Genomic DNA, 17,231 nt, shown 5'->3' with positions numbered 1-17,231 from the left:
TCTGTAGACTAAAGGTGTGCATTTAGAAACACAAGGCCACATTTCAAAATGTTTACCATATTTTATTTCAACATTATTGAATTACTGGGCTTTTTAAACTCCATTCTCTTATTAAGACACTTAAGGTGTTTGTATTTTTCCTTAGATGTTGGTTTATGATTGCTGTACAGCAGTGAATATCAGGGTTGATGGCATCTCCTTTCTGAGGACATCAGCTCTGACTCTTTAGTGCCTCCTAGCATAAGGAGGGCTGATATGCCAGTGAAACACAGGACTGCCTCCTGCTGAAAGACTAGTTTTATTTCATCACCAACCAAAATTGTTATTAGTTATATGAGAAAAACCATCTGGCTCAAGTAAGTTTCTTTTATGAAATATGAGATCAAATTAGAACTGTTGCTTGTTGACACTGATTGAAAAGATGCCATGTTTGTTGTTACTAACTTAAATAAAGTGTAAATTACCTTGCAATAATAATTTTTAAAGACCAGAAAACAAAATGTTTAATGTATACTTTTAGGGCTCTTACTGTAAAATATTAATTATGTTATTGCATTCTCAATTTCATTGCATTCTGGAAATGACAGAAATATAATTAAATTTTCTTGACATTTCCTGTAATGATATTATATACTGGAAAATTTCAATTCTGGGATTACTACAAATCACTTGCTTTAAATTTTAACATTCCTTACTTCTCTATAAATCCTATGAATCCTCAAAAGTTCAGCTAAACTCCCAGCTCCTCCTTAAAGCTTTCATAATTTATTCAGAAAACAAGGTACTCTGTTTTTAAAATTCTCATTTATGCAGTCATTTGCAGTGTGACTTTACTGAGTATGCACTATAAACCAGCATTGTCTAGGCCCCAGGTTTTCAGGGATGATCAAATATTCCTCTACTTTCAAGCAGGTCATAATTCAGAGTGTACATGGGGCTCTTGGTAGGGATGACATACAAGATAATTTGCAGAGTGAAATAACTGTTAGAAGAATATGTAGGGTGTTCTAGAAATAGAGAGGAAAGACAGCTACTCCATTCTGATAGAAAAGAACAGAGGAAGGGATTCTGGACAAGCGTAAAGGGGAGATGGTACCTGTATTAAATTCTGAAGGATAAATAGAGATTAGCATGCAGATGGGGTTGAACAAAAGACAATCCCATACACAAAGACAGACAGGGGAAGTGCATGTTCAAAGGTATAGAGAGTAAGGAGAGCATTCCAGGACAGGAGATGCACACAGTGTTGGTGAAAGTTGGGGCCAATCAGGTCTAGGTTGAGTTTCAGCTTGCACATTAGTAACTACACAACTTTTGGACAAGTCACTTAATTTCCTGTAACCTTTAGGTTTTCAGTCTATCATATGGGGCAAGTAACCTTCTGACTGACATCATCCATTGGTAGAGCCCATTTCCTTGAGGATTTTGTGGGAACATCTCAAAAAGTCAGATCAACTCAAATCTCAAAAAGTCAAATCAACTCTGATCTCAAAGATCAGAACAACTGAAATAAAAGTTATCATGTAAAATTTTGTTTGAAGCATGCTAATGTTTTAAATAGTTAAATGTTGTAAAGGTTTGAAATTTAAAATTTGATGTATAATCTTTTAGAGTCAGTCATGTCTAGAAGTAAGTGTATATTTGTCTTTTGCTATAGCTACACTGAAATGATGGAGAGAAAAAGAAATTAAGGTATTTATTTCCATATGTCCGAATAATATCCAGCAATTTTAAAAACAAGTTTAGCAAAAGTTAGAACAATGCATTTCCCTCATCATTTGCTGAGAAGAAGGCTGCTTGATTAATGTAATTAAAGGGTTGCTTGTAACTCAAGACTCAATTAAAAAAATAAATTTGGCCTTATTACTTTACTTCCAACCGGTGGTTTTCCTAGCATGATTTTTGAGCTAAAATCTGCGGCTGCTTTGTTCATGACACATAAATTGTTTTAGCACATCCTTTCCCCTGCTGTGCATATGATTAAGAAAGCAGAGGTTAAACAGTGAAGTAAAGAATTGGGTAAATTCATTCTATTTTTGCTCACAGCGCCTTTTATCCCCTCCCCCTTTTAGGACTGGGAAAGTGCAAAAACCTATTATCTCCTTCTGAAACTATTTAAGATATGTTCTTAGGCTGAAAATGTAACTTCTCTCTTAACATTTTCTAGTATACTGATTTTGCCATGCCTGTGCTATAGATATTATTTGTATTGGCAAGAAAACCAAATGCAAGTGCATCCTACCATTTACTGAGCGCTCATGTATGCCAGGCATTTTGCACACATTGGTCTATTTTCACTCGCAATAATCCAATGAAATAGGAATAATCATTCTCATTTTAAGATAAGGAACAAGAGGCTCTGAGAGGTTATGTTATTGTTCAAAGACTCCATGATTAGCAGGTAACAGAACTAAGGTGCTAACCCTGGTATCTTTCATTCTAAACCTTGGTTCTTATCTATTTGCATTTTTTTTTTGTAGGTAGAGTTTGATTTAAAAGATTTAAATAAAATTCTGGTAGAGCATCTTGCATATATAGTTGGTGCAATACATGTTAAATTCAACTAAATGAAAATGTTATGCTCACGAGCACAAAGAGAAGTCAGTTGTTGCTCTCTTTGAGTTTACAGTCTAATGTGGGCATGACTATAAGGTACAATGTGACAAGCAGCCTGAAAGGCAGTGTAGTATAGCGAGGAAATCATGACAAACTCAGCATGCCTGATGGAGTTCTTTCTCTCTTTCCTTAAGCCTCCTCCTTCTCCAGGCTTCCAGGTAATGGTGATAATATTCACCCAACTGTTCAAATCAGAATCGTGGTGGAGGCGTGGGTCATTCTTGATTTCTCCTTTTCCCTCATGCCTTACATCCAGTTCTTCAGCCACTCCTGCCAGATCTGCTCTGAAATATATTTGGAATCTACTTCTCTCTAACTTTTCTACTATCACCCTTTCCAGCATCCCAGACCAGAGCAATCACCTTCTCATTGGTCTTCCTGCTCCCCTATCCAGTCAGAACCAGGTATAAGATGCAGCCAGGGCAGGCTTTGTGGAGCCTGAAGTTAAATTATGAAAAAAAATTACATACACAAGTGATCTATAGAAATCACACAAGTGAATATATATATGTATAAATATGCAAGGAATTAACAACAAATTAGATATATTAAAAAGCTGACAAATTCCACAAATATTGCAAAATAAAAAAATGAATAACTGTCAACTGCTTGACCTATATCTGTAATTCATCTCACTTTACTTTTGGGGCTTCATATTCTAATCAGCTCTTCATATGACAAAATGTTGTAATACTATTTTCTACAGAAAGACTAGAAAGATTATCTAGTCTTTCCTCTAGCTTGATTAATGAAAACTGTTATTGACATAGCTCAGAAAAATTTTAGCGTCACAACTCATTATAGATAATATCATGTGAATTTTAGGACTGATGTCAAATTAAAAAAAACACCTGGAGCAAGATTCCTCCATATATGAAATGTAACACTATAGGGTCTTCTCAGATTCTCTTATACAGTGAACAATTTAAAATAATCTTAATCCTTATAAAGATGGCACTCATTAAGCAATTTCTGTCAATATCTTCACTGTAGATGTATATTATATATTTGATGTTATCGTCAATGTTAGTATTTTTTGGTAAAAGGCAAGAAATTAAAATCTTTTTACAATTTGTTCATGTGATTCACTCCTTTTCACTAACTGGACTATCAAGCAATCTGGCCTAGTCATTGCTTCTATTTAAAATGTATTTTTTCCTCTTATTGAGTTACTACTTTTGTTATGATCTCAATTTTTTTGAGGGGTTACAATTTATTCACTGATGTCAGAATAATTTATATTGATTTCTCATCTGCATTGCTCTTATTTTATATTCTACTATATTTTGATTTTTTCTCAGTTCTTTATAAAGCAATTTAAAGATGACAAAAGAAGGTGCTCTGAATATAAGTCCAAATCAGAAGTTGTTAATTTCTCACTTGTTGAATTAAAACACTCCAAAAGTCTGCCCAAATTCCAGTTAAGACGATATATTCAAAATTTGTTGAATAAAATGTTTGCATTTCATTTGCACTTGGGTTTTTATTCCAAGTCTTCAAAAATATATTTGAGTTCTTAAAATGTCATTTAACTCATATTACAAGACTTAAATAACTTTTTACACAGCTGATGACTGTTAGAATTTTCCACAGACTAGCTTCTCCCTCCATACGCTTCAAACCTGGTTTATCGAGATACCACCACTCACACATGCCCAGGCCCTGGCCCTAAAGAACACACTCACATTACAATGTGACCTTGTATCACGATGCAACCTCTGCATCATGATGTCATAGTGCATGGCAGGAGCCACACTTGCACAAAGATGGCTAGATAAAGACTATTACACATGAGTTCCCTCTCCCAGTTCAATCAGTGACCTTTCTAATGTACTTATCTAGCCATAAATCTCCAACTGTCTGTAGGAAATGTATGTTTTGTCATTTCAGTATCACATTAAATTTAATGTATTTAACACTAAACTCAACATCACAACCCTTAGTATCATTATGAAAATTGTCTTTTCTAATTATGTCAACAGCACAATTACTTTTAGATCCTTTTATTCAAATCTGTACAAGTTTTGACTTGTCTTAATTTAGTCTTTCATATCCAAATTGTCATCAACTTCTATTTTAAATTTTCTTTATAGTAGTTCTTACATATGTCTATTCCTTTCCATTTCGATTGCTGTATCCTAGTTCTATTTTTTAATCATTTCTCAATTTCGTAATTTAGCTTTCTGTTCCCCAATCACTTTTCATTTCACAATGTTGTGTATAACATTGCCAAGTTAACTTTGCTCAAAATACAGCTTTTATCAAATTCTTTTCATTACATTTAGATCACAGTTCTTACCAAAGATGGAATAAAAAGAGCTCAAATTTCTGAAGAATTAAAGTTACTTTCGTATCTCTCAAATATTAATTAGGATGAACTGAGTGGAAAGCCATGCTGAATTTGACAGCGTCTGATTTATAGCATATTTTCTACATAGAACTTTATTTCCAAGTTGTAATTCTCAGCCTTTCTACCAGGATTTCCAGAGAATTCAGCCTTCATGCCCCAATTATCTACTGTTTATAATGAATTAACTTCTTTCCTGTGCATCTTGAATCTTACTAGCTATGTGCCATCCTTGAGAAAATAATCATTTAAACAATTTTCTGTAGGACTTAGTTCTCTTGTAGAACTCCTGTTAAAAAGGCTGATACAGTAACTGAAATAAACCATAACTGATATAAACTGCTAATAAAATGTTACCAAGTAGAGATTCTGCATCTACCTTAATGACTTAGGAAACAAAAAACCCACTTCATTCATAATTAGCAATGTCCATTTGCATACAAACCATGCTGCCAAATTCAAACCCTGTCCTACTTAAGAGAACAGAGGCTGTTTATAAACAGCTTCCACGTAATATTGTCTATATCATTTGTTTTTGTACTTTTATAGACTAAAGTTTTACTATTAGTGCAGACCAGGCTGATAGGTGCATTAATGAGGTTTTTAACTATTTATAATTTGCCAGAAGATCCAAACTGCTACAACATATATTGTCCAATATAACTGTTATATAATATAATGTATACTACAGTAATTTTCACCTTAGATTATGTGAAATCTAAACATATTTAGAGAGGTCAACTATAATAAAAAATTTTGATTCTTGAACTATCATTCAGTTCAGTTCAGTCGCTCAGTCATGTCCAACTCTTTGCGACCCCATGAATTGCAGCACGCCAGGCCTCCCTGTCCATCACCAACTCCCGGAGTTCACTCAGACTCACGTCCATCGAGTCAGTGATGCCATCCAGCCATCTCATCCTCTGTCGGCCCCTTCTCCTCCTGCCCCCAATTCCTCCCAGCATCAGGGTCTTTTCCAATGAGTCAACTCTTTGCATCAGGTGGCCAAAGTACTGGAGTTTCAGCTTTAGTATCATTCCTTCCGAAGAAATCCCAGGGCTGATCTCCTTCAGAAAGGACTGGTTGGATCTCCTTGCAGTCCAAGGGACTCTCAAGAGTCTTCTCCAACACCACAGTTCAAAAGTATCAATTCTTCGGCACTCAGCTTTCTTCACAGTCCAACTCTCACATCCATACATGACCACAGGAAAAACCATAGCTTTGACTAGACGGACCTTTGTTGGCAAAGTAATGTCTCTGCTTTTCAATATGCTATCTAGGTTGGTCATAACTTTCCTTCCAAGGAGTAAGCATCTTTTAATTTCATGGCTGCAATCACCATCTGCAGTGATTTTGGAGCTCCCCAAAATAAAGTCTGACACTGTTTCCACTGTTTCCCCATCTATTTCCCATGAAGTGATGGGACCGGATGCCATGATCTTCGTTTTCTGAATGTTGAGCTTTAAGCCAACATTTTCACTCTCCACTTTCACTTTCATCAAGAGGCTTTTTAGTTCCTCTTCACTTTCTGCCATAAGGGTGGTGTCATCTGCATATCTGAGGTTATTGATATTTCTCCCAGCAATCTTGATTCCAGCTTGTGCTTCTTCCAGCCCAGCGTTTCTCATGATGTACTCTGCACAAAAGTTAAATAAGCAGGGTGACACTATACAGCCTTGACGTACTCCTTTTCCTATTTGGAACCAGTCTGGTGTTCCATGTCCACTTCTAACTGTTGCTTCCTGACCTGCATATAGGTTTCTCAAGAGGCAGGTCAGGTGGTCTGGTATTCCCATCTCTTTCAGAATTTTCCACAGTTTATTGTGATCCACACAGTCAAAGGCTTTGGCATAGTCAATAAAGCAGAAATAGATGTTTTTCTGGAACTCTCTTGGTTTTTCGATGATCCAGAGAATGTTGGCAATTTGATCTCTGGTTCCTCTGCCTTTTCTAAAACCAGCTTGAACATCAGGAAGTTCATGGTTCACGTATTCCTGAAGCCTGACTTGGAGAATTTTGAGCATTACTTTACTAGCATGTGAGATGAGTGCAATTGTGCAGTAGTTTGAACATTCTTTGGCATTGCCTTTCTTTGGGATTGGAATGAAAACTGGCCTTTTCAAGTCCTGTGGCCACTGCTGAGTTTTCCAAATTTGTTGGCATATTGAGTGCAGCACTTTCACTTCAGGATGCTATCATTAAAAATGTTTTAAATTTAATTTTTAAAATGAAAAGTGGATAATAGTTGTTTGTTAACACTATATGGCAGTGACACTGGTGTAGTGGGATAGCATTTAGCTGTTAAAGTGACAGAAAACCCAAAATTCAGCAGCTTTAACAAGACAGTATTTTATCGTGTCTTCACATAAAATTTCAGAAGTTAGCAAAAGAAAGCTGCTACACAGCACACACACAGCAACTTTGACTCTGCTCTGTATGAAGTCTTTTGGGGTCTGGGCTCCTTTTAGCTTGTTGCTCCTCTATGCTGGCCTCCAGTCCCAAGATATGCTCCTGGTCCAAAATGACTGCTCCATCTGAAGCCATCCTTTTCATAGTCTACCCAGAAAAATAGGAGAAAGGCAAAAAGAAGGGAAGAGGTGGGAATACAAGACCACCTGACTTGCCTCCTGAGAAATCTGTATGCAGGTCAAGAAGCAACAGTTAGAACTGGACATGGAAGAACAGATTGGTTCCAAATCGGGAAAGGAATACGTCAAGGCTGTATATTGTCAACCTGCTTATTTTTCATATATGCAGAGTACATCATGCAAAATGCTGGGCTGGATGAAGCACAAGCTGGAATCAAGATTGCTGGGAGAAATATCAATAACCTCAGATATGCAGATGACACCACCCTTATGGTAGAAAGTGAAGAGGAACTAACTAAAAAGCTTCTTGATGAAAGTGAAAGAGGAGAGTGAAAAAGCTAGCTTAGAGCTCAACATTCAGAAAATTAAGATCATGGCATCTGGTCCCATTACTTCATGGCAAATAGATGGGGAAACAATTGAAACAGTGACAGACTTTATTTTTGGGGGCTCCAAAATCACTGCAGATGGTGACTGCAGCCATGAAATTAAATGACACTTGCCTCTTGGAAGAAAAGTTATGACCAACCTAGACAGCATATTAAAAAGCAGAGACATTACTTTGCCAACAAAAGCCCATCTAGTCAAAGCTATGGTTTTTCCAGTAGTCATGTATGGATGTGAGATTTGAACTATAAAGAAAGCTGAGCACCGAAGAATTGATGCTTTTGAACTGTGGTGTTGGAGAAGACTCTTGAGAGTCCCTTGGACTGCAAGGAGATCCAACCTCAATCCTAAAGGAAATCAGTCCTGAATATTCATTGGAAGGACTGATGCTGAAGCTGAAACTCAATACTTTGGCCACCTAATGCGTAGAACCAACTCACTGGAAAAGACACTCATGCTGGGAAAGATTTAAGGTGGGAGGAGAAAGGGACGATGGAGGATGAGATAGCTGGATGGCATCACCACTGCGATGGACATGAGTTTGAGCAGGCTCTGGGAGTTGGTGATGGACACGGAAGCCTGGTGTGCTACAGTTCATGGGGTCACAAAGAGTCGGACACAACTGAGAGGCTGAACTGAACTGAAAAAGAAGGGTGTGCTCCTTCCTTTTAATGAAAATTCCATTAAGATTCACACTTGACTTCTGCTTACATTCCATCGGCCAAAACTGTTTTGCCTAAGTTTACTTACTCACTCGCTGAAAAGGATGCTGGGAAATGAAGTCTATCCTAGCCAATCATCTTCCCGGTAAAATTTTTCTACTAGGGGAAAAGGGGAAGAAGGGGGAGAATGGATGCTGGGAGACGACTCAAGAGACTCTACCACAAATCCTATAATCCTAATTTTATCTAATAATAAACCACTCATACTGCATTCTTATGGAGAGGGTAGATCCTATGCCAGAAAATTATACCCAGTTGGGCAGGCAAACTTTAGTCAGCTGTTTTTCAGCCATACTTGTACATCAAAATCACCATGGAACTTTTAAGAACTAGAGATGCCAAACTCTATCTAGACTTACTTGAATTAGAATTATGGTGGAAGGGATCAAAAGTTTATTTGTACAAGCACTATAGGTGATTAAGATACCTGGTCATGTCTGGATAGGGTTTCCTTGGTGGGATATCTGAACCACATTATTTCAGACTAAGAGAAGGGATGACGGATTCAGAGTTGTTATAAATATTCCTTTTATCCTTCATTTATCTGACTTGGTCACCTATCTGTATTTTCCTTAACTTTCAGCAAGCCTTCAGAGTGGTTTTGCCACAGCTCATATGGCAGAGGGCATAGAAGGAGGAATAGGAATTTACGACTTTTCTTTAAAAAATTTCCTGCGAGGAACTTAGGTAGCAATGACAACATTCAGAGCTATAAATGTACTACTTGAAGGCAATGTCTTCATCTTTTTCAGAAGGACCTCCAGGGTCTACACCATGGTGGAAGCTAGAGAAATGTTAGTGTGAGGTAATAACTAAGATGCACTGGTCCCAGACTGATTTAGCTAAGTCTGGCTGTTCCAGAGACTTTTGGTGGGAAACTGAAACTCAAGATTTAAGGATTGCCATTACCTATTCTTAGATAATTTCACATAGCAGACTTTATTTGATTTTATTGACAGAAAGCGGCTCTCGTGTCTGCCTGGAGTCTAGAAAGAAAGATCAAGTTCCTGCTGAATTAGCTTTCGTAGAAGGCTGCAGTCTAATCCCCATGTGTTCCCTTTTGACTGTGGACCATGTGAACCTCATTTTGTGAACACCTTTTGAGGTTTATCCTGGATCCCTCTGAGAGGAATTTTCTGGCTAGGACCCAATTTTATTCCATTGACTTCATGGTTGTATAAAGATACCTTCAATTTCACCGTTGCTCATCAGTGGAACTCTATATTTCCAGCCTTGGAATATCTCATTCTTTTCTTGGATTCTCTTTAGAACACAGAAGAATGCTCAGTACTAACATGCTTCATCTAAAAATTTAAGATTACTTTTAGGTTAGGTTGAATTTCTCAACTATGGTTCTCACTAATGAGAAATTAGAGAACCAATTAGTGAGAACCCTAACCAATGTCTGGATAGGGTTTCCTTGGTGGGATATCTGAACCACATTATTTGAGACTAAGAGAAGGGAAGATGGATTCAGAGTTGTTATAAATATTCCTTTTATCCTTCATTTATCTGACTTGGTCACCTATTTGCATTTTCCTTAACTTTCAGCAAGCCACCAACAAGCAGCAAACTTTCATTGGTTATTGGTTCTCACTAATTTGTGAGAAATTCTCACAAATCTCACCTGGTCTCACTAATGAAACTAGTTTTACTAAAAGAAGCTAATGCCATCCTCCACTCTGGTCCACATTATTTCATCTTATTTTTGTTTTTATTTTAAGACCTTGTCCAACACTTCTAATTTGGATGAGCTTACTCATAATCTCTTTGATCATGGCTATTGCTTTAGAAAGAGCTCCACTTATTTCTCTAGTTATGAATGCTGCCAGTTGTCTAACAGTCTGTAATTTCAGACATTTAAACTTTGAAAAACCAGTGTGTTTCCCTTTCCATTTGCAGGAGACAGATTTAAAGAGACTTAAGTAAGGAGGCAAAAATCCACTGTATTTGTTGTTGACATAAAATGTTGCATATAGCTTTCTGGCTTTTGTCTCAACTCTCTTTAGTGTTTTATTTTTTCCCCTCCTACTTCTTCAGGAAACTCTTAATTAGGTTCCAGTGGTTCTTAACATCTGTTTAATTTTTCATTAAAAAAGTAAGGTGTGTTTTGAGTAGTTAGCAGACATCCTTAGTATCAGCAAATGGAAAAGGTTGAGTAATAAAGCAGTGGGCCACTGGAGCAAAAGATTAAATATTATTGGTGAAAGAGTAATTGTGGTTTTGGATCGTGAATTTTAAATCATTATAACTAGGTTTAAACACATCTTTATTAATCAAAATAGGAACCATTACTATCAACACATTTTTGCCAGTGAGACATAAGTTTATTTCTGTAGCATAAAAATTCATGCTTTGGGATGTGATGAACTCTTGTGAAGCATTTTCTGCCTCCTGCTGGTGTGGAAGTATTTTCCCTACAAAAAGCTGTAATGCTTGAAGAAGTAGTAGTCTGTTGGCAAGAGGTCAGGTGAATATGGCGGATGAGGCAAAACTTCATAGCCCAATTCATTCAACCTTTGAAGTGCTGGTTGTGTGATGGGCGGTCGGGCACTGTTGTGGAGAACTGGGCCCATTTTGTTGACCAATGCCGGCTGCAGGCACTGCAGTTTTTGGTGCATCTCATCAGTTTGCTGAACATATTTCTCAGATGTAATGGTCTTGCCAGGATCCTGAACACTGTAGTGGATCAGATGGGCAACAGACCGCCAAACAGTGACCATGACCTTTTTTTCGTGCAAGTTTGGCTTTGGGAAGTGCTTTGGAGCCTCTTCATGGTCGAACCACTGAGTTGATCATTGCTGGTTGTCATATAAAATCCACTTATTATCGCACGTCACCATCCGATGGAGAAATGATTCATTGTTGTTGCATAGAATAGAGAAGACACTTCAAAACAAAGATTTTTTTTGAGGTCAGCTCATAAAGCTCCCTCTTATCAAGCTTTTACACCTTTCCAATTTGCTTCAAATGCCAAATGACCGTAGAAAGGTCAGCGTGGAGTTCTTTGGCAACCTCTTGCATAAGAGGATCAGCTTCGATGATTGCTCTCAATAGGTTGCTGTCAACTTCTGATGGCCGCCCACTGCACTCCTCATCTTCAAGGCTCTCATCTTCTTTGCAAAACTTCATTTACTTTATGTTTGTTAGCAGTTCCTGGGCCAAATACATTGTTGATGTTGCAAATTGTCTCTGCTGCTTTATGACCCATTTTGAATTCAAATAAGAAAATAACTTGAATTTGCTTTTTGTCTAACATCATTTCCCTAGTCTAAAATAAATATAAAATAAACAGCAGTAAGTTATTAGCATTGAAATAAAGTGAAATATGTTCATTAAAATGATGTATAACATAACCACATTTATTTAAGAATGTATTCCAATATCAAACATCAAATTTCAACAATGCAAAACCGCAATTACTTCTGCACCATCCTAATACAATAGCGACTACTGGACACCTAAATCCACTGATCTGAGAATGTTGTACACATTGAACTTGATTATAAATGTGGACCAAGAGTAAAAAGGTCTTGGGATGGATACACACACACACACACACGCATGTGATGCCACATATGGTAATAAACATTACATTACTATACTCCTGAAATTAAAAGAAATTTTAGAGCTGGAAGAAAAAACAGGCCAAATCATTTTGAAATATTAATAAATACCTAATATATGATAATTGATTTATCCTCAGAAAAAAGTTTAAATCTTAAACTGAAAAAAAAAAAAGCTAGAGTTAAAAAAAAGTCAGCTTTTGCACAATGTTTGGTATATATAAATGAGTGTACATTCTAGACTAAACTTTTATTATCAGTTTTTTTGTTGTAATTTAAAAATATTATAGTCTTTATGCTTCTAACAATAAAACTCTTTTTCATGACATAAATCTAAGAATGTCTTAGCTGAAAAATTTATCTTTCTAGTTAAGGGCTTGATTATTCTCTTTCCTCTTTATTATTTGATCATTTAAGGAAAAATCAAGGAAAAACATATCTTAAGAAAATAAAGAAATATAAAAAGCTGACATTCCTCAGTTTGTACTTTGAATTGCAAATTTTCTGAACTGTGAATGCTTTTATATTTAAAAGTAATTTAACATCTAGTTATAAACAACAAAAAAAGACCAAGTTAAGTTAAACTTTGGTAGTTTGATTGTAATGATTTTGTCACTTTGAAAATCATCCTCATGGGTATAAAAATAAAGTTTTAACCAAACCTCCACAGGAGGGCACTATAGTGTGACTCTGGTATAAACTGTAACTATTGCAACCCATTCAGTCATTATCTGACCCTTGATTAAACATCGAAAATAGTGAGTCCTTCTGAATTAGAAAATTCTAGTTTTCAAAATTCAAGATAGGTAGGTTTTACATGTGGCAAATTTATTTTCTTAGTAAAAAAAAAAGTATGGGTAATTTAATCTTTCTTTTGTGCCATACATTCAACATAAAATCTTATCTTAAAATACAGCAAGAGTGGTAAGGTGCATGGTCTGGATGAGGCAAAATCTACATAGGTTAGGGTTATATAATATTGAAACAACAGGAATATTTTAGAACTATCAGACTATGCAATCAAAACTAAAATACACTAAAACAGATAAATGCATTTACTACTTATTGGTGGCATGTATTTATAAACAGTATATGTAAATTGTATATAAAATTGGTATAACAAATGGTACATGTTACTTATAATGGTATGTCTACCTAACTAGACAGTGAATAGGTAAATCAACCTTAGTGAATGTAGAAACAGAATCAAAATATAAATACCAAAGTGTCTCCAAACTAGTTCACCTCATCCCAGTAAGGATCTGAAAACATTTACTGCAATGATAATGATGGAGATTTGATTCAAATTAAAGATTTTCAAAATGCCCCTGGCCCTAACTTTCAATTTCACTAGTGTATTTCCAAGTTTTTCTCTAGCAGATAAAAAATTTGATATTTTACTAGAGTTAAATCCATATAAGAATAATTGTAATCTTGGCAGTTATGAAGTGTCTTTGTGGCCCTTGCCTTATTATTCTGAGGACTAAGAGAATGCTGTACAAGTCCACAAAAGCTCCACTGAATAGAAAGTTTCATTAAATTTACAGAGCAGTAAGAGCAGGGGTTACAGATACAGCTCTATAACTTTACATAACAGATCTGTTTCCATTAAGCAAATTACTCATTTCATTATAGTTCTGCCAAAAAATGGCATTTAGATAAATCCTAATAATGAAGGGAAAGGTTGGTAGAATGTTGCACTGATGAAAATCACCATATCAATGGCCTTAACTTTTTGGGTGCAACATGTTCCACTTTATGGTCTAATATTGATAACTGCAGTATTCTGGAAATATAAGTTGAGACAAAATGATGTAACCACACTGCAAGCCTGACAGCTTTCTGAATCTGCATTCTGTATGAGAAATGTATGGCATCATAATTTTATACAAATGCAAAGTGCTTAAAACAGGGTTTGCTAAACTTCTGATGGCTCACACCTGGTTGAATAATTAAATTTGTTGGTAATTAAAATGCTAGTTCATCACTCCCCTGGGGACTCAAAGCAGACTGTTTTAATTTAAATATCTTTTCTTTTAGCTCATACTTACAGATTCTCTAGCCAATAAACAATTCAGCAGTAGATTTAAAAGCAATAAAATATCAGAAAGTAAGACTTGGATACTCTACTTGCACATAATAAAAATTACTTTTATATACTACTCATATAAAATTGGCAAATTATATAGTCAGATACTTAAATAATAGAATCATACAAGATCAAGGTTTTCCTTTGCTTTTTGAATCTGGAATCTAGCTAACCAGAACACCTAATTTACTGGCTTTTTTGAAACTTCCATTTAAAATTTTTTTTCCAGCTTTACTAGGTATACTTTTATTTATTTATTATTTATTTTTTTAAATTTAAATTTATTTTAATTAGAGGCTAATTACTTACAATATAAATAGCACATATCTAAGTCAAGGCTGTATATTGTCATCCTGCTTATTTAACTTGTATGCAGAGTACATCATGAGAAATGCTGGGCTGGATGAAGCACAAGCTGGAATGAAGATTGCCAGAAGAAATATCAATAACGTCAGATATGCAGATGACACCACCCTTATGGCAGAAAGTGAAGAGGAACTAAAGAGCCTCTTGATGAAAGTGAAAGAGGAGAGTGAAAAAGTTGGCTTAAAGCTCAACATTCAGAAAACGAAGATCATGGTATCTGGTCCCATCACTTCATGGCAAATAGATGGGGAAACAATGGAAACAGGGCTGTCTTTATTTTTCTGGGCTCCAAAACCACTGCAGATGGTGATTGCAGCCATGAAATTAAAAGACTCCTTGGAAGGAAAGCTATGACCAATCAAGACAGCATATTAAAAAGCAGAGACATTACTTTGCCAACAAAGTTCCATCTCATCAAGATGGTTTTTCCAGTAGTCATGTATGGATGTGAGAGTTGGAGTATAATGAAAGCTGAGCACTGAAGAATTGATGCTTTTGAACTGTGGTTTTGGAGAAGACTCTTGAGAGTTCCTTGGACTGCAAGGAGACCCAACCAGTCCATCCTAAAGGAGATTCAGTCCTGAGTGTTCATTAGAAGGATTGATGTTGAAGCTGAAACTCCAATACTTTGGCCACCTCATGTGAAGAGCTGACTCATTTGAAAAGACCCTGATGCTGGGGAAGATTGAAGGCAGGAGGAGAAGGGGACAACAGAGGATAAGATGGTTGGATGGCATAACCGACTAAATGGATGCGAGTTTGGGTAAACTCCAGGAGTTGGTGATAGACAGGGAGGCCTGGCATGCTACAGTCCACGGGGTCACAAAGAGTAGAATAAGACAGAGCGACTGAACTGAACTGAAGGTATACATTTTGATGAATTTGGACATATGCATACGCTTGTTACACCATCACTACAATCAAGGTAATAAGCATACCCATCACCTCCAAAAGATTTCTTGTGTTTCCTTTGATTCTTTTTTTTTTTTTTAGGCTTAAACACATTTATTGATCAAAATAGAAACCATTACAATCAACACATTTTTGCCAATGAGAAATAAGTTTGTTTATTCCTGTAGCATGAAGTTCATGCTTTGGGATTCGAGGAACTCTTGGAAAGAATTTTCTGTCTCCTGCTGATTGTGGAAGCATTCATTTTTCCTGCAGAAGCATCATTGTGGAGATGCTTCAAGAAGTGGTAGTCAGTTGGCTGAGAGTTCAGGTGAATATGATGGATGAGGCAAAGTTTTGTAACCCAATTTGTTCAACTTTTGACGTGTTGGTTGTGCAGCATGTGGTCTGGTGTCATGGAGAAGAATTGGGCCCTTTGTGTTGAGCAGTGATGGCAGTAAGTGTGGCTGTTTTCTATGCATGGTGTTGATTTACTGAGCATACTTCTCAGATGTAATGGTATTGCTGCGATTCAGAAAGCATAGGAACATTCCAGGTTCCTATGCAATATTGTTCTTTACAGCATCAGACTTTACTTCCATCACCAGTCACATGTGTAGTGGATCACATGGGCAGCTGACCACCAAACAGTGACCATGATCTTTTTTGATGCAAGTTTGGCTTTGGAAAGTGCTTTGGAGCTTCTTCTTGGTCCCGCCACTGAGCTGGTTGTTGCACAAAATCCACTTTCGTTGCAGGTTACAATCTGATTGAAAAATGGCTTGTCATTGCATAGAATAAGAGAAGACAGCACTTCAGAATGACAATTTGTTTGATTTTCAGACAGTTTAGGAGGTACCCACTTACCAAGTTTTTTCACCTTTCTAATTTACCTCAAATGCCAATTGGTATGGTATAGCAACACTTAACATGAGCTTGATCTTCTTAAGTTTTCAGTGTACAATATCATATTTCTAACTATAGGTACTCTGCTGCACAGCAGATATCCAGAACTTATTTATCCTGCATACCTGAAACTTTATACCCATTGAACAATTCCCTATCTACTCTTCCCTTCACCCCCTGGCAATACCATTCTGTTCTCTCTTTCCATGAATCTGACTATTTTATATACCCCATGTAAGTGGAATCACTCCATACCTGTCCTTCTGTGACTGGCTTAATTTATGCAGCATAAGGTGGCACTAGTGGTAAAGAACCCACCTGCCAATGCAGGAGACGTAAGAGATGCAGGTTCAATCCCTGGGTCAGGAAGATTCCCCTGGAGGAGGGTATGGCAACCCACTTCAGTATTCTTGCCTGGATAAATCCATGAACAGAGGAACCTGGCTGGCTACAGTCCATAGTGTCAGAAAGAGTTGGACACAACTGAAGTAATTTAGCATGCAAGTATGCAATGTCCTCCAGATCCATTCATGTGTTGTTGTAAATGGTTAAGATTTCCTTTTTAAAGGCTGAATAATATTCCATTATATTTCTGTACCACATTTCCTTTCTCCATTCATTTGTTGATGCACATTTGGGTGGTTTCCATACATTTCCTATTGTGAATAATGCTGCAGTAAATATGGGAATGCAGGTATCTCTCTGAAATCCTGATTTCAACTCTTTTGGCTATATAATCAGACACGGGATTGC

General features: G+C 36.6%; 1 protein-coding gene and 1 pseudogene across 3 annotated transcripts in view; both read right to left on the bottom strand.

The window, feature by feature from the left end:
* CABCOCO1 (ciliary associated calcium binding coiled-coil 1) overlaps positions 1 to 17,231 on the bottom strand; it is a 162,639-nt gene that overhangs the window by 24,847 nt on the left and 120,561 nt on the right. The window contains exon 6 of one of the 3 annotated variants that reach the window (XM_006045503.4): positions 15,438 to 16,338. The exons of the other annotated variants lie outside the window; for them this stretch is intronic. Coding sequence (XP_006045565.3) covers positions 16,174 to 16,338 — 165 coding nt within the window. The 3' untranslated portion in view covers positions 15,438 to 16,173. Of the gene's footprint in view, positions 1 to 15,437; positions 16,339 to 17,231 lie in introns of those variants that run through there. 3 annotated transcript variants of the gene reach the window in all.
* Positions 10,913 to 11,922, bottom strand: LOC123465726 (annotated as a pseudogene).

Source organism: Bubalus bubalis, chromosome 4 (genome assembly GCF_019923935.1).
Source record: "Bubalus bubalis isolate 160015118507 breed Murrah chromosome 4, NDDB_SH_1, whole genome shotgun sequence".
In the NCBI taxonomy this organism is placed as follows: Eukaryota; Metazoa; Chordata; class Mammalia; order Artiodactyla; family Bovidae; genus Bubalus; species Bubalus bubalis.
Note: the sequence above shows the minus strand (reverse complement) of the source record. Positions and strands in the feature narration are given on the sequence as shown.